This window comes from Megalops cyprinoides, chromosome 1 (assembly GCF_013368585.1).
Source record: "Megalops cyprinoides isolate fMegCyp1 chromosome 1, fMegCyp1.pri, whole genome shotgun sequence".
Taxonomy (NCBI): domain Eukaryota; kingdom Metazoa; phylum Chordata; class Actinopteri; order Elopiformes; family Megalopidae; genus Megalops; species Megalops cyprinoides.
In genome coordinates this window covers 65,605,474-65,626,959 of record NC_050583.1, presented here as the reverse complement: position 1 = coordinate 65,626,959, position 21,486 = coordinate 65,605,474, and the positions used below count along the sequence as shown (strand labels likewise).

Below are 21,486 nucleotides of genomic sequence, written 5' to 3'. Positions count from 1 at the left end.
CAAAATCTTGTGCAGTACTCAGGCATATTACAGTTGGTCAATATTGGATGATAATGGAGAATGAACATTATCGTGTACAGTTAACAGATATTATAATTCCACAGTGATCACCTCCTCTTCTAATCGTGAGTACAAGATCAGTCTGTATGATGGCAGCATCCAGAGCAAGAGCTTCCAGTGGAGGCAGACCATCCTCTTCCAAAGCTGCCCCCATGATGAGGCCACCAGGTCTGTTCCACCCACCCAGCAGCTCAGTGTGGACCAGATCTTCGTCATGTACGACCCCAGCAACAAACTGATCCGCTACGCCATGAGCAACAAGATCGGCTCCATTCATGGTATTTTCCCCTCTTGTCTTCCTTTCATTCAACGGTTCTCTGGCAATCTGCAAATCAGAAAGATAACATCAGAAACAATGCAATCCATGAGGTCACATGGACAGTGAAGGTTAGCAAGGGACTTGTTCTGTTCCCGCATTATTATTCACTACCCGAGGGGGGGGTTAGTATGGGAGAGAGATATTGGAGGTCAGAGTATGGGGTTGGGAGGGTGTGGGGGGATACTTATGTAAGCAGGTTGACTCAGCTGGAGTTTATTGCCAAAAGATGAACATCTGCAACACGCTTCCTCAGTGGACCAAATGTGGTCTGTCTGAGCTGCCACTTCAAAGCCCCCTAGAAGCAGCTGTCAGATACAGGATTTGCATGTTTCTGCTGAGCACTGGGAGATGGTGCCTACATGCTGTTGTCTGCAGATGGGACTGCTTATGGGGTCACCACATGTTGTTAAGTTCAGTGTTAAAGGAAGCCTTTGTCCCTACCCAACAGGACTGGCAAATTTACCACAGGACTTTCAGTGGTCCGAAATTTTTTTCAGGGCATTCCAGAGTGTGTTACCCTAGGAGTTGGCTTCAGATGTTGTCGTTTCAGAAGTATGGCACCTAAAGTGCAAGACATCACCTTTGATGACTAGTGAAGATTGCTCCATATTCTGCCTTATTTTGCATGTTCTAGTCTGGCCCTTCGCAAACTGTAGGTGCAAAAGCGCTGAGAGATACTGCTCTGCCTGTGTGCAGGTGGAGAGCCGGCACAGAACCCCTGCTTCACCGGCCGACACGGCTGTGATACGAACGCTGCCTGCCGACCGGGGGAGGGGAACCAGTTCACCTGTGAGTGTGCTACCGGTTTCACTGGGGATGGAAGGACATGTCATGGTAAGAGACATGCAGGCCCACAGGCATTTTTCTTCACGTGTCTGTTTAGTAGGTTTTTAGCGTTCTGCAAAAGTCAACACAGAAGGACCATATGTGATATGTGTAATTTAATATAAATAATTTATTAAAAGTGGATTAATTCAATTTTAGAGTACAATATTCTATATGCATACAATTGGATTATGACAGTGGTGATAATTGTTATATTTTAAAACGAATGGCACCTGTTTTGATGTCTATTCATGTACAGATTACAAGATTATGAGAAATGATAACATAATTAGAAACAAATCTGGTCATTTTAGTCAGGAGCATTTGTTTGTCTTGAGTTCTCAGTGACCCCTATATGCTTTTTTACACCAGAAGAAGACTAGCATTAATGCCCTAAAGTCATCATTTAATTTCCCCTCAGAAATTCTATGTAATTTCTTCCTTCCTGCAGTTTAAACTGGCCATGATATCCCCTCTCTGCAGGAATTATGCTCCAGTTGAATGCTAGTCATGTAAACAGCCAACTATCTCATTAAGGAGGACATCCTTCTCCAAACATTCAACCCAGAGTCAACGTTACCCCTTACACGTACTGCAATGCCCATTGATGTTCTTTCTTCAATGGAGCAAGTCTTTAATGAGGGATATATCTTGCCCTTTGAACAATAGGAAGCCATTTTTAAGCAAGCCAAACATGGTAGATTATATCTTTGGAACCTCTGCGATCATGAAACCTGATAGTATCCTTATTTTTTCCTTTTTTGTTAGTAACAAAGTAGTACTCTAATGGCCAAAGTTAATTGCTTTTAAAATAATGTTTTTTTTTTCTTTTTTATCTGGTTAAATGGTGTAATTGCCCCTGTCATTGTCACATTGCAACATCTTAAGTCTACTAAGGAAGAGGGACATACGAAGATGTGTAGAGAAGTGTGCCTTCCAAGTGTACATGAAGCCTCTGAATGAATAGAACATGAATGAAAGTGCTCTGATGTTAATAGCGTGGAAAAATACAGTCAGCAAGTAATGAAACAATGGTGGACATACGCTATCACGAGATTCAGCCTGAGGTCTTTCCTTCTTCTTCCTCTCTCAGAAATTGATGAGTGCAGGGAGACACCCCAGATATGTGGCCCTCATGCCATCTGTCACAACCAGCCCGGCACCTTCCGCTGCGAGTGCTCTGAGGGCTTTCAGTTTGCCAGCGACGGGCAGACCTGCGTCGGTACGTGCGCCTGCTTGTGTCTGCTTGCATCCGTTTGAGTTTTCACAGATCTGAGGGGAACTAGTTACTTCCTTGCCATCCATTCAGAGGTTTAAGTGTCTTTAATTCATGTCAAGGAGACATGATGGATATGGTTCATGGAGATGGTTGAGTATAAAAAGGGAATTATTTTGTCTTACTGTTCATTAAAGAGGCAACTAATGTAAAAAAAAAAAAAAAAAAAAAACAGGTCACATCATGTGCGGTGTCTCCTCAGTTGCATCAGTGCCCGCTTGCTATTTTTTCCTCAATCAGCACCAGGATGCTACTGATTTCTGTGCTAATTGATTGGCGTGATGCCCCCTCATGACCTTCCCTCGCTTTGCGCTCCGTTGCAGAGGTAAACAATCCCACTGACCACTGCCAGGCCGGGACTCACGACTGCGACATTCCGCAGCGGGCGCGCTGCAGCTACACCGGGGGCTCCTCATACATCTGCTCCTGCCTCCCGGGCTTCGTGGGCGACGGCCGAGCCTGCCGGGGTGAGCAAGCCTGGGCGCCGTCTCCTTTCCGTGGGAGAAGCGACGGGCAAGGAGCAGTGCACAAAGCTGATACTTTGTAGTGGTGATTTTTTGATTGATTGTTCGATTGTTAATTTTGCATAATTGAAAATAGGGGGATCGCTGACAACCTATCATCTCTGTTAAAGTTACACAGGTTTCAGTTAAGGTAGAGCCTCACGACATGAAATATGCCCCAATGGGCAAAGCGTGTATACTGAAACATCTGCCAGCCCCACACTAGTCTACTTATTAGCTACATTATTTCTGAGGACCTGATAGAGTAGTGTCCACTAGCATTTTGGAGAGGTGTCCTCAGCATTTTAGAGATGCCTTTGAACCAGAAGATAATTTGCACTTGGAACAACACAGGATTTAAGTTTCCATCTGAAGAGTGACCCCAGCTAAGCACTTAAGACCTGTTTTGGAAAGTAAACCAAAAATCTCAAGTGGACACAACTAGTTTACCACCTTTGAACCTCTGTCTCGAGCTGTGTTGTACCTTGTGCTTCACTTGCCCTGTTGCTCCCATGAGAGGAAGGCTCAGCAATACTCCCTGAGCGAACACAGGACCTCAGATCAGTGACCCGGCAGGAAACATAGGACCTGGAGCACAGCTGCAGATTATATTCGCTTGTCCTCACTTTAAAAAGCACTGCCTTTGGCCCTCTGCCAGCTCCCAACAGGAATTTACATTTCTCCCTGGTCAGCATGAGAAGGAAGACTTTTTTTTTTTGCAAGTTTTAAGAGGATTCTGTGATGTTAATCTGTAGAATTGTGTTGTTTGTGCAAATCAGCCCGATCTTTTCCCCGTGCAGATATAGATGAATGCCAGCCAAGCAGGTGCCACCAGAACGCTGTGTGCTACAACACGCAGGGCTCATTCACTTGCCAGTGCAGGCCTGGTTTCCATGGTGATGGCTTCCACTGTTCCTCTGGTAGGTCACCACAACCCCCCCCCCAGCTTACTACCCACCTGGTTTGTCTCACCCTGAGCCTGTTCCACCCTTATCCATTTGGGTCCATAAACCAGTTCTGTTTATGGTGGGAGGGAAATGATTGACAAAAGGCTCAAGTCAGGGAAGCCTAATTTAAAAATGCCTTGAGAATTCCAAGACATCCTAATCATGTTAAACCTCGGCCAAAATTTTATCTGAACAGTGGGACATTAACAGCATTACACTTTATGTCCATTTTCTTTTAACAAATTTTTGATATTTGTTGTATTTTCATTTTTTTTTTTAATAAAAATGTCAGATGTTGTATAATTTTGTTTTCAATTTTAAATTATACTTTAAGTCAATATTTATGACATTTGGTGATCATTTAACTAAAATTTCATGAGCAGGCTCTGGAAGGGATAAAAAATTATATAGCTAAGAATCTATATGACATTATTTCCCTGAAGTAAAGTAGCATAAAAAATCTAAAATTTCGCACATACTGATATTGGTATCCACAATCAAAACAAAGAGAGAGCTCATTCTGTCAGGAAAAGTGTTGATTGAGGACAAAACATTACATCAAAGCGAAAGGTTTGATGTATGAATTGCGTAAGGTATATTTAAGGTCCAAAAAGATGGCTATTTTACTCCTGGGAGACTCAAGCGTGAAAATCTGTAACTCCCACGGAGTTTGTTAAACGTGGCAAGCATGACACTGGTATATGTGCAGCTCCACAGCGGACAACTGTTGAGGCCCGTTTTCAGATGTGTATTTTTTTTTTTTTTTTTTTTACAAGCCTTTAAGTGACCAAAAGGGTTTTCCCTTTTTTTTTCATTTTGATTTCTATTAATCTTCCTAATGTGAGCAGTGTTTGTATTATGATACTGTACTAATGCTTTATGGTGCCAGCTGGAACGTGTCTCGTTTCCAGGAATGCAGAGTAGGTGAAAGCATTTTAATGGAGAGCACTGCGCGCACAGAGAAGCGACGCTGTTTTGATAGAATGTCCGCTGTAGCCATAGCGGACTTGTAACAGTTATAAACACAGAGGTCTGCCCACGATGTGTGGGCAGCTTCAGGGCTGGAACAGCAGCACGCTCTTTGCTAACTCCCATCCCATAATTTCCCGTGGTGCTTCAACGAAGCAACGAAATAAAACAGTGTGGTAAACCTGGTATCGGCCGCGTGCTTTCAGCAGTGCTGTGAAACAAGAGGACAGGCAGAAGTAGAAGGCATAACTACCTGCTTTGCAATGAAAGTGTAATGATAATAGAAGCCATGGGTGTTTCTCTGGAACTGACAGTTAATCCACTACCCTGTAAAAGACAAGAGGTTGTTGCTGGTTGTTGCTGGCTAAGTGCCCTTCACCACAATGTGTTGTATTTGGCCAGTAGATTGTGGTTGTAAAACTTCTGCACCTTTGACCTCTCTGCTCCAGCACCAATTTGTACTGGGTGCCACCGTGAAATGGGCTCCTCTGTGAGAAATGTTTAGCATTGACACTGACGTGTGGCCCACACACAGACTGCCGCAGCAACACAGCGAGTCATTTTGAGGGGATAGGAATCCGGCAAAGCAGAGCCGTGACACTGGCTTTGGAGCCCACACTTTCCTAAGAGCTAAGAAGGTGATCGCTCTCTTACAAAGGCATATATGATCTGCTTTAGTCAGTGATTGGTCTACTGGGGATTTTATTTAGTCTGTAAATGTCCTGCTGTATCAGGTTTCTCGTGTACTAATGAGGTGGTTTTTTGAGATACACCATCACAGCAAGAAAGTTATTTTCCTTCCCTCACAAGGAAGCATAGTATCAACTGAGATAGAGCTACATGACAGCCAGTGTCTGGAAATGTGTATTTCACTAGTACTGTGTGTTGAATTGTGTGCTGCACCTAACAACTATATATATTTATATTTTATATTTATATATATAAGGCTTTCCACAAGATTTTGAAGTGTTTCTGTGGGAATTTGTGCCCATTCATTCTGTAGAGCATTTATGAGGTCAGGCACTGATGTTAGACGAGAAGGCCTGGCTCGCAATCTCCGTTCCAGTTCATCCCAAAGGTGCTCGATGGGGTTGAGGTCAGGGCTCTGTGCGGGCCAGTCAAGTTCTTCCACACCGATCTCATCAAACCATGTCTTTATAGTCCTTGCTTTGTGCACTGGGGCGCAGTCATGTTGGAATAGAAAAGGGCCTTCCCCAAACTGTTGCCACAAAGTTGGAATTTTAGCATTGTCCAAAATGTCTTGGTATGCAGAAGCATTAAGATTGCCCTTCACTGGAGACAAGGGGCCTAGCCAAAACCCTGAAAAACAGGTGTGGCCAAATACTTTTGTCCGTATATATATATATATATATATTGCAGATCTAGATTGGTCTGCTAATTGCAGACTTCATGTTAGTGTAGATGCTGCCACTTGTTCAGTACCACAAGTGTGTCATGTGGTGGATGCCTTGCTAATGATAGTTTTTCACCTCTTTGTTGTGGTTTGTCGTATTTCAGAACTCTTGGAGCAGCTATTTTGTCCCTTTTGATGCGTAACTTGTCGAAAGGCATCACTTACATCCCATGTTCTGACTTGTCAGTGTATTAACTGTATCCTGTAGATTTTGACCCTGGTGTGCCTTCTCTCATGATGAATGTTATATCACAACTGTTGCCTATCACAAAAGATTGATGTTTACTTTCTTTCCCAAGGGTTTGCACACTTGCACTGTGCAATTCATCCCACTTATTCCAGAGACATCAATGCTGACATACATTATTAAGACAACAGCTGTGTTGAATTTTACACGCCTCTGAAGGGGAACCTCCACAGCTGAGATACAGGTTCACTGAGTTGAATGTTAATCTAATGAATGCTGTTAATAGTGGTCAACCAGGAAGCTTAAGACAAACTGATCTCAGTCTTTTGTTCTTACAATATAGGCAAAGGTTGTAAAGGCCTTTCTTTCCATTCATGTGTCAGTGATGATGGTTTTTCAGATCCAGTTTACACAAGAAGTTGTCCTGGTTCTAGCTTTGCACCATGATCTCATAAATCATTTCCCACATTAAGACGTTTCCTGTCTGCTTGGAAGTAGAGGATGCGTTTTGAGGCTTTCTCATTTTCTTGACAATAGTGTGCAGACAATTAAACTCTTTTACGTCTTACTTTTACATTTTACTGCCAAACCCACATTCAGCAGAGCATCTGTTGCTCTTTTGGTCTGAATTCCACGCAGGGTTATTATCGTATACTAAAACTAAGATGAAAAGTAATGGTTTTTAGACATTTTCATAAACTGAAATAAAATAATTTACCCGAAGAAAAAAACTAATAAAAATGAAATAAGAAAAGACAAAAAATTATTGTCGTTATCGTTTCAAGACGGCGGAGGTCGTATCCATTCAAGGCGTCGGGTGTCACACTCAGGGGCGGCTTGTTCCTTAGGGTGATCGGGCGACACACCACCAAAGGAGGAAAGGGAGGGAATTTTTTCACATCACACATCCTACCACAGTGCTACGCTAGCTGTGACTGTTCTAGACAGTTTGTCCTGCCTCTGAATATCATAGTCCAATCAGTGTCAAGTAAGCAGGATAAATTGGCAGCTAAAGAATTAGGACCACCCAGACTAAATTAAAACACCAAGTAAGTATCTACAAAGGGGGGGGAATCGTATAACTGGGGATTTTCGCGGAGCTGGTATGAGCGGAAAACGTGGCTAGCAGGCTGCGGAGTAGGTAACGTTTTGTTCTGCTACCCCTGCTCAATTCAATGTGACAATGTCAAGTTAGCTAGCTGTTACTTTACCCATTGAACGGGTCACCACTTAGCCATCATCGCAACAATTGCCCCCTCCCCCCAAGAGATTTGACAGGAGCCGCCACTGGTCACACTCCCAAAATTCTGTGTAGTCTGAAACAAATGTATCTCATATGTTAAGTTTAGTCTTGAAATGCTGATGTCTTCAATGATAAGCAGATAATTTTTCATGCTGCACTAATCTTAGACTATTTTTCTCCTTAACTAACATTACTAAAACTAAAACTATAATAAACTAAAACGAAATAGAAATGAGTCCATGAAATAAAAGCTAAACTGAAACTAATGAAAACACTGGTGAAACTAACTAAAACTAAACGGAAATTCAGACTGAATACAAACATATTATCAAAATAAAAACGAATTTGAAAATGTAAAACTATTATAACCTTGATTCCACGCAACCTTTTCAAAGGAGGGAAATTTACAGTTGGCATACATTGCATGTCTAGAGGTGGGAACAGCAGAGAACTGAAGATACAAAGCTGTGACCGCCTTCTCCTGGAGATGTGGTGCCGTAAATAGATCAAAACATGGTAAAAGAATTATGACTGTGGCCTGGTTGTCGAATCCCTCTAACCCTTCGGTTTTCCTGTCCCACCTGTACCACCAGAGCGTGAGAAGACACAGTGTGAGCGTGAGAGGGACAGTATCCTCGCTTCCTCCTCGGCCCACGGCCCTCGGAGGCCACGCCCCATCCCTGGCGTCTACGTGCCGTCCTGTGACTCCCTGGGTAACTACGAGCCCATGCAGTGCCACGGCAGCATTGGGCAGTGCTGGTGCGTCGACCGGAACGGGCGGGAGATCCCGGGCACCCGCACTGGGCCTGGCAGCACCCCCTCGTGTGAGTGAACGTCGAATCGGGTTGAAGAGTGGGCTGTCGTGACAATGGGACGTCATACTCTGCTTGGCGATTTTGAGCTGTGTCGATCGGTATCTGTCTGTCTTGACCCTGACCCTGCCCCCCCCTCCTCAGGTATTGACCAGGGCGTTCTGCCTCCCCCTGTGCGGCCCACCCCAAGGCCTGATGTCACCCCGCTGTCCCCAGGAACCCACCTACTGTTTGCCCAGAGTGGGAAGATTGAGCACATCCCCCTGGATGGCCAGAGCATGAAAAAGAGTGAGGCCAAAACCCTGCTGCATCTCCCCGTAAGTCCAGAGCCTGTCACCTGGCCTGTGAACAACACACTAGCCCACTGAGATGCTCTTTTCCCATCATAGCAATTCAAGGTGATCTCAGATACTGGGCTTGATATGGAGTAAACAGGCCAGACAAACATTCTCCTCTCTGTCACTATTGCCAGTAATTCCATATTATGCATATATGTGTTAGTGCTGAAGCAGGACATGTCTCCCCATCTCAGCGCATTATAAATAGGTGAAAAAAGAATTGTCTGGAAAGAATGTTTGGAAAGTGATTCACTCTGCTCCTTCTTCACTAAGGTGAAGGAGGTGGCTGTGCCTGGGCCATCTGGACTGCCACTGCGAATTTTACTGTATCCTAGGGGTTCACCGGCCGGCTATTTCTTCTAGTTGACCACTGTCTCTTGGATACAAGGCTGGACTGGATGTCATTTATACAGTATTTTATTGTATTCATTTTCTTATCAAGTGAATACAAATTGCTGGTGGCTAAAAAAATGGTTGCTTTGGACCTTCTTTATGCGGGTACTCATTTGTATGAAACAAATGTCTGGTGGGATTAATGAATTGGTTGCCATTTGAAAGAATGTAGGAATTTAAAATATTCTAGCTGCCTTCCACTGTGGATATTTGATTGTTTTTTGTATTTAATAGCATTATATAATTTTACTGTGGATAATTCATTTATGTATTTTGGAGCTGCAGTTAGTCATGCAAGTTATTGATTTTTCTTTCTTATGAAGATGGTCATTTCTGTTGTAACTAATTTAAAATCAGATTACAAATTCTGGCATTGTTTGGTGAAGTATAGAACCCTCTTTCTGGTAATAGTTACCATTAAAGCATATTTCATGACATCAACACAAAGTTTTGATCTGATACCAGATGAAGTAATACAGTGATGATTATAATCTGTTATTACTTTTGTCATGTTGAAAGCATGAAATTCAGTTTCTTGAAATACAGTTTTCTTGAAATATAAGACTCTCTTTTTGCATCATATCTGCTGTTTGAGATGACAGCAAGTAAACCTTTCAAAAAATGCTCCAAACATTGATCCATTTCAAATGTTTCGTGGCTTAACCCTGAGTGCATTGTTCTCTACAGTGCGCTACAAAGCACGCCCACTCCTGAATGTATTGAATTCCACTGGAACAATCTCCTGATTATCTGTAGAAAATAAATGGCACAGTCAGAGCTCTGGGCTTTTCTTCTTACCAGCTTGTGGTGGCCAAAACTTTCAACTTAACATTTCAGCTGGTTTTGGTTGCAGGAGGAATATTGAGTTAGCTGTGTACTTAAGCTTGCCAGTTCTCAGCGATTACACGGAAGACATTTTCTCAAACTACCGGGGGAAGAATACCTAATGTTGCTCATTAATCATAGCACTGCACCACTAATATAATAAGCAATGCAATAAAGCCAGACTTCAATAATACGATTAGGCCTGTCTTGCAATACATTTCTCTTCTTTATACTGAATTGAACACTGTTTGTTTTGATCTTGACATTGGCACAAATGCTGGGCAAATTCCTTCTGTCCTTTCTTGTGGAGGTCCTCCTGGACTATATTATGCAAGAAAGGGTTTATGTTGTAATTGCCTGTAGAAAAACAGAATTTCAAGGGATTTCTCATGCACACTGATGTTTTTCATGCCCTCTAATCCCCAGGACAAGGTGGTTATTGCGGTGGCTTATGACTGCGTGGAAAAAATGGTGTACTGGACCGACATCACTGGGCCCTCCATCAGCAAGGCCAGCATCCAGGGGGGAGAGCCCATCACAATCATCAGAACAGGTCCATACGTGCAGCATTCTCATTGGTTTATTGGTGACCACACTGTAACCACAACCCAAGTACCTGGTTAATAGTATGTTGTAGTGGTAAGGACCAGAGGACTACTTTCACACCATTGGGCAGGGCACTCAGCCCAGAATTGCCTTAGTAAATATCCAGCTGTATAAACAGATAACATGGAAGAATTGTAACCTATGTAGTCACTCTGGGTAAGAACGTCTGCTAAGAAGCTGAATGTATTCGTAACAGTAGCGACTCGTGACAAAGGTTGCTGGTGGGAAGGGTGCTCAGAGGCATCAGTTGCCTATGAAAGGCGGTGCTTTGTTCACTGTCCCTCAGATCTGGTGAGCCCTGAAGGAATCGCTATTGACCACCTGGGCCGCACCATGTTCTGGACGGATTCCATGCGGGACCACATCGAGGTGGCCTCTCTGGACGGAAGCCAGCGAAGGGTGCTGTTCGACACTGACCTGGTCAACCCCCGCCCCATCATTGCTGACCCAGCTCACGGGTGTGTGCTGCATTGTCTCACAGCGGATGGAACTCTATTGGGATGAGTCTTTGAAAGATGTAGTATGGGATTAAAAAACTCATCCCTGTGTAATGTCCCCTCTACGTAACAGAACAAATATATGTTAAGCAGGGTTTGATTTTCAGCATTGGCAAATAATGCCACCACACCGAAGAAAGAACAGTACTATTCATTGATTTCACTGTTAAAGACAACTAACTGTATTTTGTGTATTTTTATATATTATACTATTGTTGCAACATGTTTCCAAAAATTACATAGTGTGCTTTGCCACAATGTCATCATAGATTATACACATACATATAGCAAAGAACTTTAACAGCATATCACCCACTCTGCAGAATACCTCAAAATTTATGTTAAATCTTCAATTTAGCAAGCTAGCAGATCATATAAACAGTGTATACGAAGTCTGGAATGGAGTTCATGTCTTTTGTTGTTGCCAGTCACTGCTATCTGTTTAGATATTAAGTTTGAAAAGGTTACATCTACATCTCTACCCCCTCCAGGCACCTCTATTGGGCTGACTGGAACAGAGACGGCCCCAAGATTGAGACCTCCTATATGGATGGGACCAACAGGAGAGTGCTGGTGATGGACAACCTGGGACTGCCCAATGGCTTGACCTATGACCCCCAGACTTCCTTGTTGTGCTGGGCTGATGCAGGTGGGCTTAAGATAATCGACACTGCTGTGAATGACACATGGATTTGTGCGCGTGTCAGCTACATACACTGACTTGGGGCAAGAAAAGGAGTAAAAAATTTTACCATCCTGTTAAATTTATACCTGCTCTTTCAGAGACGGAAAACAGCCTATTAAAGTGGCCAGACTTCATCTAAATCCTGAAAGGCCAGAAAGGCCATCACTCAGGGTTTTCATAATGCAGACTTATGTACTTAGACTGGGTAGTTGGTTGATAGCTTTCACTGCGCATAAAGAACTCAACGATTCTAGCCCTGTTGGCCTCATTTAATGCTTGTCAGTTGCATTGTTAAATATAGCTCTCCTCTCGGTCAGCGAGTCCCGTTTGTCACCAGTGAGATCTGAAGAATAAGGGGCTGTCTCTGTGCTGCAGGTACTCGCAAGGTAGAGTGCATGAACCCCAGCCACAGCGACCGCCGAAAAGTGATGGAGGGCATCCAGTACCCCTTCGCAATTGCAGCCTACGGGAGGAATCTCTACTACACCGACTGGAGGAGGTATTCCAGGCATTTTGTACCGCATGCTTTGCAATTCCGACCGTGGCTCTCCCATTCGCCATAGGACGAGCGGGTCCATCAGCGGGGAATTCCAAGCGGACGGGCGGGGATTTGTGGAACAGCACGGGAGAAGAATGAGCCCCCTCATGTCGGTCCCATGGGTACAGAGCCAACAACGGCAGCATTCAGCAGCTCCGCAGCGGGGATCCAGAAAGCGCCATTGTCAGCCCTCCTTATGGAGAAGCCATTAGTGCCGCGGGTAACAAAGACGTGGGCTGGAGAGACGGTCAGGGACGCGCTGTTCCACTGCACCGCCGGTTACATCACTACGTTTACATCACTACAGTCGATGCAGAGAAAGTCCGGCATGTCCGTGGTGAAATTCACTAGAACGTCTGTTTTCAAGGCCCTCTGTGCCGATGGGGGTGGGTGGCGGGGGGATTGAATTACGCCCCAGACCCAGACAGTGTCCTGCAGAACTAGAGGCTTCCTGCTCGCCCCTCCACAGAGGGAAAGATGTCGCCGCTGTGTGTGCTGTTATTCAGCAGGGAGGCAGGGAGTCCGATCAGGCCATGGCAGCTGCTTGTAATTTCCTCCCAGCCCTGCGGGCATCCGCTTTAGGGGCAGGTCGGGGGTCTTCCTCTGATCTCATTGGTGGTTTGACCTCGCCAGTGCAAACGATTCTCTAGAGTGAGCAGTAGCATGCTCTGTGAGGAATCCAGTGAGACACTGCATAGTTCTTGTGGAGTGTGTGTTTCATGCATGCCCGTGTCTGTCCTGCGTCCGTCTGAGCGCCTGGGTCGTGTGTTTGCCATTCCAGGGACGCGGTGATCGCGGTGGACCGGCCTGTGGGGCGGGAGACGGAGGAGTACCTGCCGCAGAAGCGATCCCGGCTATATGGGATCACGACAGCCTATGCCCAGTGCCCCTCCGGTACGTTCAAACTTACGGTCACGTCACCTCCAAGACTCCATTAAATTATGTATACTTCAGTTTCAGTAATTGGAAGGTTCAGCCCATTACCCAGTCACAACTTTGAAGGTGAGAACTATGAGGAGAGAGGACCGTTCTTTTGTTTCCTCTGATGATGTGTCCCTACTGAATAAGAGACCCCTGTATTAACTCAACTCCACCCCACTAACTGTGACCCTCTCTGCCATCCATGTAATGCTCACAGTAGCTGTGCAAAGCTTAACACTCGGGCCCTGAAGTCCTTAATTGGAAAAGAAAGCAATAAGCCAAAATGCAGACCTGCTCCTTCAATCAGAAGCAGGGTGATTTTTTTCTACCATCCTTTTTTCTGCCTGTGTTGCTGCAGAGCATAGCTTGAGGGGTTTGTTGTATCGGGTCAGCACTGATTGTCATTGACAGATCCCTGCACTGTGGAGTGCAATACTGCTTCTGCCCCAGACCCTGCCCAATTCCCTTGTCTGGATGCAATTACTCAGGTTGGGAGGAATGCAAATCCCAGCCTTCCCGCACATCTGGGTTCATGGTGCATTATCCTGATCTGGCCCGATGCAAGAGGCATTGATGGGCTTATGCTGTGCGTTTACCTTATGAAGCTACAACAAATCCATACCAGAATTTTTCTTCGCTTTGGAAAAAGGCGATGGAGTTTAGGGGCTCATCACCGTGGCTCATGTTACATTATGTGAAAGTGCTGCAGTTTTTTTTTTTTGTCACGTTGTTGATTGTGCACCCTAGCTCCTCTATGAACAGCTGGCAACCTTCAGCCATGCTCTCCAACGGAAACCACATTCCTAAGTGATGTAGACATATTATGTCATGTGATACCATGCCTCTAGATGCTATTTGAGGTTGAGAGAGTGTCTTCACCTGGTTCGCGTGAGACATGGCTCTTTCCCATTGCGGTCACTTTACACTGACTCCCAACTTCTTTCCTCAGGGCAAAACTACTGCACAGTAAACAACGGAGGCTGCACACATTTGTGTCTAGCAACCCCTGCTGGTCGCTCCTGCCTGTGCCCTGACAACGCTGTGGGTGTGAGCTGTGTGGACAGACAGAATAGGTATTGAGAAAGAGTAGAGCCGATGAGCATTCCCCAACAGGGGCTTGCCTGGAGAACTCCTTCTAATCTGGTGCTAAAGGATGTGTCATTTCACATGTGACACTATAGTTACTCGATAATGCCACTAAGCACCAGTGCCACAGTGTCTCCACATTCTTTTTTTAAATCCCAGTACTTTTTAACAATGAATTGGACATATTATAATGTTTCAGTCACTTTGTTAAATCTAGTGACTGTTGTTTTGTTTTTGTACTGTAAATGAATCCGAATATAGACGTATCGTATTTGAGGTACATCTGTGGAGCAAATTAAACAGATTTAAAGGGTGCCTTAGGTTGTTCTGTGTGAGATTATGAATAGTTTATCTTATAATTATCAGTTAACACGTATATCTAATTTGAGCGTGAAATTAATTTTATGGTTTATAAAAAAGGTCAAAAGTATTTGAAAATGAAACCCAGGGAATGTGCTTAGTTGGACGACCAGTGCACAGGAAGTAAATTTATTTTACTAGGACTGTGTGTGAAGTGCACACAAAGCAAATGGCTCTTACAAACCAGATTTATAAATGGCTGGTACATTCAACAAAGCGCCTTCGCTGGGAGTCACTTTCTCTCGGTGCCTTTTAAACTATCAGGTATTACTGTGAAGTTTACAGTCTGTAGCAGAATGTGAAAGGAAGTGTATGGCGATGAACACAGTACATTTGATTTGTGCTCCTCTGAGACCGGCGCCTGCAAATGGTGGACCTCGCTGTGTGTCTGAGGATTCAATCCCCTCATAGAATTGGAGCCTTACATTGAAGTATTACGTAGAGTTGATATACATGCTCTGTATATTCAGCTGGAGCAACAGAAACGTTTACATTCTGTACAGCTATCCAATTAAACAACTTTTTTTTGTAGAGAAACGTGTACTGTTCTTTCTGAAAAACATCATAATATCTGTTGGCTGAACTGTTTCTTCCATTCATTGGGACGTCACTTTTGCTTGTGAATATAGCACTCAGTAGTCTATACAGTTTTAAATACAATGACCTGCTAATTATTAATTTATAAATGCTAATATACAGTCTCTGCTATACAAGAATTCTGCCTTTAGCAATATAAGATTAAAAACAACATGCTCAAAACATTTTAAAAAATAATCCAACTGGGGGGTCAACACTGATTGTATCCTTAAGGCTGAAAATGTTTTGCTATGGATTTACAATTTCCCTTTGTTTTCTTTTGCTGCTTAGAACTGCTTTTTTAAACATTAAATTATGATATTCTTCTGTTATATTTCATGGAACAGAACATAAACTGCCATATGATCTTAGGAGTTTTATAGTCATTGGATTAATCTGACAACTGAAATGAGTCATATGGTGTGTTGCATGTTAGGAGTTTTGTCACTGGCTTTGCTTTGCAGACAAAATGAAAATAACTCTTCTCTGTGATATCTGTGTTTTTTATGTTATATTTCACCTCCCCTGTGGGACACCAACCTCCCTCATCCCTGCAAAACACACACACATGCACATCCACACACACACACAAAACACAACACACATTTCTTTACAGGATTTCTAAATAGAATAAAAAAATAAATAGAATAGAAAACTATTCATCACTTCTAAATTTTGATTGTTATCAACAGTCACAATTTTCTGCAGTGGATGGATTTTCAGAGGTGGGTCTCACAGAAGCTTTAAAAATTCACATGCCAAAAATAAACCTATTTTCAACATATATTTTTATCAATTGAGGCCTTGATGTGCACCATTTTATGACAGGATCCTTTAAGTGAAGTACTAACAGGATACACTCATAAATTTGTCAAATTTTATTGTAAACTGGCTTGTCATATTGGGCATGTTTATGTTCTATATATCTGAGAGATAAGACGATTTTAGACCAGTAGTAGACCAGTTTCCGGGAGAACAAGAACACACACAAACTGGATTTAAGAAAATAAAGTGTCTTCTTTCTTCCTCACAAATGACACGCTGGTTTTAAGGTCGAGAGTGTTGTATTTTCCATTGACTCTTGCACAATATTTCACCAAACTTTTTATGTTAAACAATAATTTTTATTTGTTCATAACATATTTTCAAGTAACTTTATCCATTCAAACAATATAACTTATTGCTGACCTTTCAAAATATAAGCACTTATTGTTTTATGTATTGCTTATTTACAGTCCACTTCATTAATTGTGTGCGTTTCTGTATGTGTGTGTGTGTGTGTGTGTGTGTGTGTCAGGGCACAGGCAAGGACTCAGGCGTGGACCACGAGAACTCCAGAATCCAGGCGTTTATTAACAGAGTCGTAGAACAAGCAGGCAGTCCAAAACAGGCAGGGTCAAAATACCAGGAAGGCAGTCCAAACACAGTCAGGAATCAAAGCCGGGGACAGGCAGGGTCAAACCAGATAGTCAGGAAGATCAGGTGAACAAGGCAGGACAGCAGGCAGGAGCAAGGTCGAAGAGCAGGCAGGGTCAATTCGGGGAACAGCTATCAGGCAGAAAACACGGTGGGAACAAGACAGGTAAAAACACACTGCAACAAACTGACAACAAGACAGAGACAAGCAGGGTAGATATAGGGCTGGGCTGACGAGGAGATGGGAAGCAGGTGTGTAAGCAGGCAGGAGGGGATGATCGGGTGGGCGGAGACAGGGCAGAGAGTGGGGCAGGGCTAGAACACAAGGAAAACAAAAGCACATGGACAGGGAAAAACAAAACACAATAGCTAGGGGGCGGGAGCACTGACAGTGTGTGTGTGTGTGTGTGTGTATTTCAACACAAGTTAATGTCCCAGAAATAATAATAAAGTCTGGTGATTGCATGATATTGATCACTTATGATAACTATGTTCATTCTACACATCTTTCTATGATATTAACCATTACAGCTTCAATAAAGATATTAATACAGCTCTTTATGCAGAGTACAGAATGTGAATTTTAACTCTCAGAGTTAATTTAATGTTTTGTTTTTGGTGTGGATTAACCTGTAACCATTCCCTTAAGAATACATTAACGTTAAAAATGCGTTTCTATTTAAGTATTAAATATTACGATCTCACTGTTAGATCGTCTGAAAAGGTGTCTATAATCCTACTGATAAACTTGAAGGAGTAGAGAGCCCCCTTGTGTTTCATCGTAAAACTGACACTTCACTTTGGTTACGTTGTATGTCAAGGTTTTAGTGGGATTTTCAAATCCCATTTTTAATAATCTTCAGAGCGATAACACATTCTAATGAAGTTAATATAAACGTTTAATGTATTATTATTATTTATTTATTTATTTTTTTATTTTTTTGTAATTTCAATTTCTATAGTTTTTAACACACTGCAGTTATGTAACGGCATTAAGGTACAATCCAATAAGATGGGCCTCGATAATAAATGAAAAAATAAATATTATTATAATAGTAAATAATAGTAGCTTAGAAAATAAAATAAAATACAGCGTGGAAATCACACGAAAAAATACAATTCATGCCTGACTTATACATAATGAGGTTTAAATGTCCATGGTGCCAGAAATGGTCCCGCGTTTTATTTATTTTCTTCATATTTTTATCAATGTTTTTTTCCCCTTTTCATTTGGTTGCCTAGTTTCAAGAGCGATTTAGATCCACTAAGGAATTACTGCAAAAAAAAAAAAAAATGCAGGTTACTAGAAAGTTTCTCATCAGTCATAATGGGTGAAATCCGTAAACAGGCCTAAGAATCCTAAGGGATAGCGACACCATCAGTTCACTCTGTATGAGCATACAGTAGGCTACGTGTAACTGATATTAATAAGGTAAAGACGGAGGTCGCAGTACATATTAGGTTCGTTGTGTATTCCGTCGAATTTACGTCGAAGTCGGTATTATCCGTGAGCCCAGTAGCCCTATTTGTATGGAAATTTTAATTATTTTTTATCTGAGGCAAACTATGTCTATAATCTAAAATTGCTTATGTCTATTTTCATTCAATATCATCAGTAACCTTTAAGCGCATTACAAATAGACATACTGATACATAACTCGATACAGACAGGTTATAGCCTATTCTATTAACAAACCTTTCTTGATCAGTTTGTCCTAACTGACCTATCTTACTGACCAACCAGATGTAACGGTTGTGGGTCAGCGAGCGAGCGAGTTTCGAACCCTGGATACTCACTGCCCACTGCCAACCCCGTACGGCCAGCGTCGTAGCTAAGAGCAAACTGCCCTTAACCTGCTCGGCCACCTGCTACCCGCTACCTATGGCTTTACGCAAGCCTCACACGGGCGGTTCACTTCAGCTCTGCCATACAGACATAGTAGATATACTTAAGTAAGGGGCTGACATAAACTGTATAATACAACGAAATTCCTTCACTCGCCGACGTTTAGGACAACGCGTTTTATGTTACCAGTTTGGCCTGCCTACTCCTTCTGTATGCACTTGTTATCCTAGCCAAGATGTGAGAAAGTTGTATGTATTCAGGTGGTCATACATCTGTGTATTTCAGCCTGTATGAAGGTATTGGCGTTCCTGTGACTATGTGACTACTCACTTTGAGCTGTGCGTTTTGTGATGCAGAACCAATTTGTGTTAGGCGTAATCAGATTCCAAGTTCTGCTAGGCTACCGTATCAGTTCAATGCCGTCAATGCGTCCGCATTGAACCTACATATATTTGCGTCGCCCTTTTCAATTAAGTCAAACTGACCCTGACAAGTCCAAGGAGAGGATCACGAAATAAAAATCATAAGATTGCGTTATTTTCCTTTCATACGCAATACAAATACTGTAGGGCACTGATATGTTGTGAATATCAGCATTGAAGCGGTCCCTTTCGCCAATTTAAACACTAGATGTCGCTGTTTACAGCTCCAAATAGGCGCAGTTCACACCTTTCCTTTGATAAGACACAGAAATGAGAAAACGACCAACAATTGATCTGTGCGCTCTTGCAAAAACGTTATTGCTCCATGGATACATCTTTCAATAACGGATTACAAAATAGATGTTCATGGAGTGCAATGTTTCTTGAAAATTCAAAAATAACCATTATAGATACACTTTTCTTTATCTGAAACCATGCAACTGGAGCAATTCAGACTTTTACGCTTAATATACTCAAAATACCGTTCTATACAACAAGTTTGAATTGTATTCCATTTATGTGTTGTCTTTTGAATACTGTTCCTCTGTCAACAGAACTTACACCACGAACAGAAAGTGAACTGATGAAGATAAATGGATAATTAAACTCACCATGCTGATGAATAATACATCTGCTGCTATAAAAAGAAAGTTGATGAAGTGGTTCCATTCAGCTGGCTTTCCTGTACAGTGGGTGTAAATGGCTGCCATCAACAAGTATTACATTACATTAGTTACTTGCTTGCAGACCCCATTGTCCCGTGCAACTTACATACAATAACGGCTTCATGCTTTAAAGGAATTCTGTTTTAAAATACTGTACTATATTCAGGGGTACAACAGCAGTATCAAGCAAGGGTTCAGATTTGCTGCCTTCTGGCCACAAGTGCTGTACTCTACCTGCTACATCTAAAGTACTGAGTGAGTATTAACCCCTTTGGACCGCAGCTGCTTCTCATAATGAATTTGGCACTGTACTCACAAACTGAACTTCCAGTGCTGACTCACTCACCTTAAAAAGCCTCTCACACATCATATCAAACCATCACCTCCATCCATCTGTAATTCTCTTTCTTGGTGCCAAAATGGAGGGATGGGGATGAGCTTTGAAGGGAGAGTAGAAAACATTTCATTACCATGAAAGCATCAGTGAACATAAGTCTAATTGTGAATATTAGAGCATTTTGTTAGCTTGCGTGCCCCCAAGGGACTACTCAAAGGAAATCTCTGCCTACTGTTTTAGGGACTGAATTTTTTTTTTTTTTTCAAATGTACCATTGTATGCTTTTGGTGAATTTGTTTTCTTTTTTTGAGTTATGCATTCATTCTTTTCATAATAACAGCTTCGAAAGCGCAATTTGGGAAGTAAGATCATAAAAACGATCCGTTTTGACCTTTTGACTCCCTCCACTGTGCTGTGGGTGTCCTTTCTGTCTTTCCTTCTCAACACTGTACACTGCTTGTATTTTTACTTTCCTTTTTTGCTGATGTTATTGCTAAAACAGCTCCAACAGGAATTGAAACAAGATTGCTTCCTCCCTCATTAGAAGGTGTTGTAAACCTGCCTATTTCATTTCACATAGACCTCTGTCTGAACTCCACATTGTACAGTTGTGCTCAAAATGCGAAAGTCCATTGTTGTTACAGCACACAATAGATTGAAAGTACTGTATGGTGTGTGGGCTTCTTGTGTAATCCATCTGACATTCACTTCTGGAGATGCTTTGGATAAGAGTGTCTGCTGGATGTCAACAATGTAAATGTAACATTATTTATCACATCTGTTCACGTCTGTTCACCTTCATGAGAGAAGGCAATTTGTATTCTTGAAATTTCCCCTACTTGAATGCTTGATTTATTCAGATGACCACACTGGCTGTGTAATAATTACTGTTTCTTCTTATTTCTCTTTTGTTTATTCATTTATTTTGCCTCAACACTGACTTAATTAACCAGAGTCTTACATTTATAAGACTGTGCAGACTTAGCACACTGTCTTATTCAAATTGACTTACATAGGTTATAGATTTAACCTGTAATCTTTGTATACCTGCTTCATTTATGGTTGTTGTCTTTTTGTTGTCTTGAGCAGATCTAACCATCACCATTTCTGCTATGTCAGTATAGGGGAAATGATTTGATAGGTGATCAAACTCTATTTGGGATAATATAGAGGTACAGGCTGAACCATTATCACAGGTGCTCAGTTTTGAAGGCTTCTTTTTTATTAAATACCATGCCCATGCTCAGCTTCAGGGACATCAAACTGATAATTTAGCTTTTTACTTAAACATGTCGAAGACAAAGTATGCATGCTATGTAAATAAACGCTGCATTTAAACTGTCAGCATTGACTTTGCTGAAATAATAGCTTCAATGTTCTCGAAGCTGTTATAAAATCTGCTCTGTAGGGTGGGTACCCC

At 42.3% G+C, this 21,486-nt stretch overlaps 1 protein-coding gene across 1 annotated transcript in view; it reads left to right on the top strand.

Moving 5' to 3' along the window:
• LOC118787001 (nidogen-1-like) overlaps nucleotides 1-15,303 on the top strand; it is a 30,076-nt gene extending 14,773 nt beyond the window's left edge. Inside the window, exons 8-20 of the mRNA XM_036542382.1 lie at nucleotides 105-338; nucleotides 1,076-1,213; nucleotides 2,298-2,426; nucleotides 2,804-2,947; nucleotides 3,784-3,903; nucleotides 8,337-8,567; nucleotides 8,700-8,872; nucleotides 10,538-10,664; nucleotides 11,004-11,175; nucleotides 11,706-11,863; nucleotides 12,275-12,398; nucleotides 13,219-13,331; nucleotides 14,308-15,303. Coding sequence (XP_036398275.1) covers nucleotides 105-338; nucleotides 1,076-1,213; nucleotides 2,298-2,426; nucleotides 2,804-2,947; nucleotides 3,784-3,903; nucleotides 8,337-8,567; nucleotides 8,700-8,872; nucleotides 10,538-10,664; nucleotides 11,004-11,175; nucleotides 11,706-11,863; nucleotides 12,275-12,398; nucleotides 13,219-13,331; nucleotides 14,308-14,438 — 1,994 coding nt within the window. The 3' untranslated portion in view covers nucleotides 14,439-15,303. The remainder of the gene's footprint in view (nucleotides 1-104; nucleotides 339-1,075; nucleotides 1,214-2,297; nucleotides 2,427-2,803; nucleotides 2,948-3,783; nucleotides 3,904-8,336; nucleotides 8,568-8,699; nucleotides 8,873-10,537; nucleotides 10,665-11,003; nucleotides 11,176-11,705; nucleotides 11,864-12,274; nucleotides 12,399-13,218; nucleotides 13,332-14,307) is intronic.
• The last annotated feature ends 6,183 nt before the right edge of the window (nucleotides 15,304-21,486 follow it).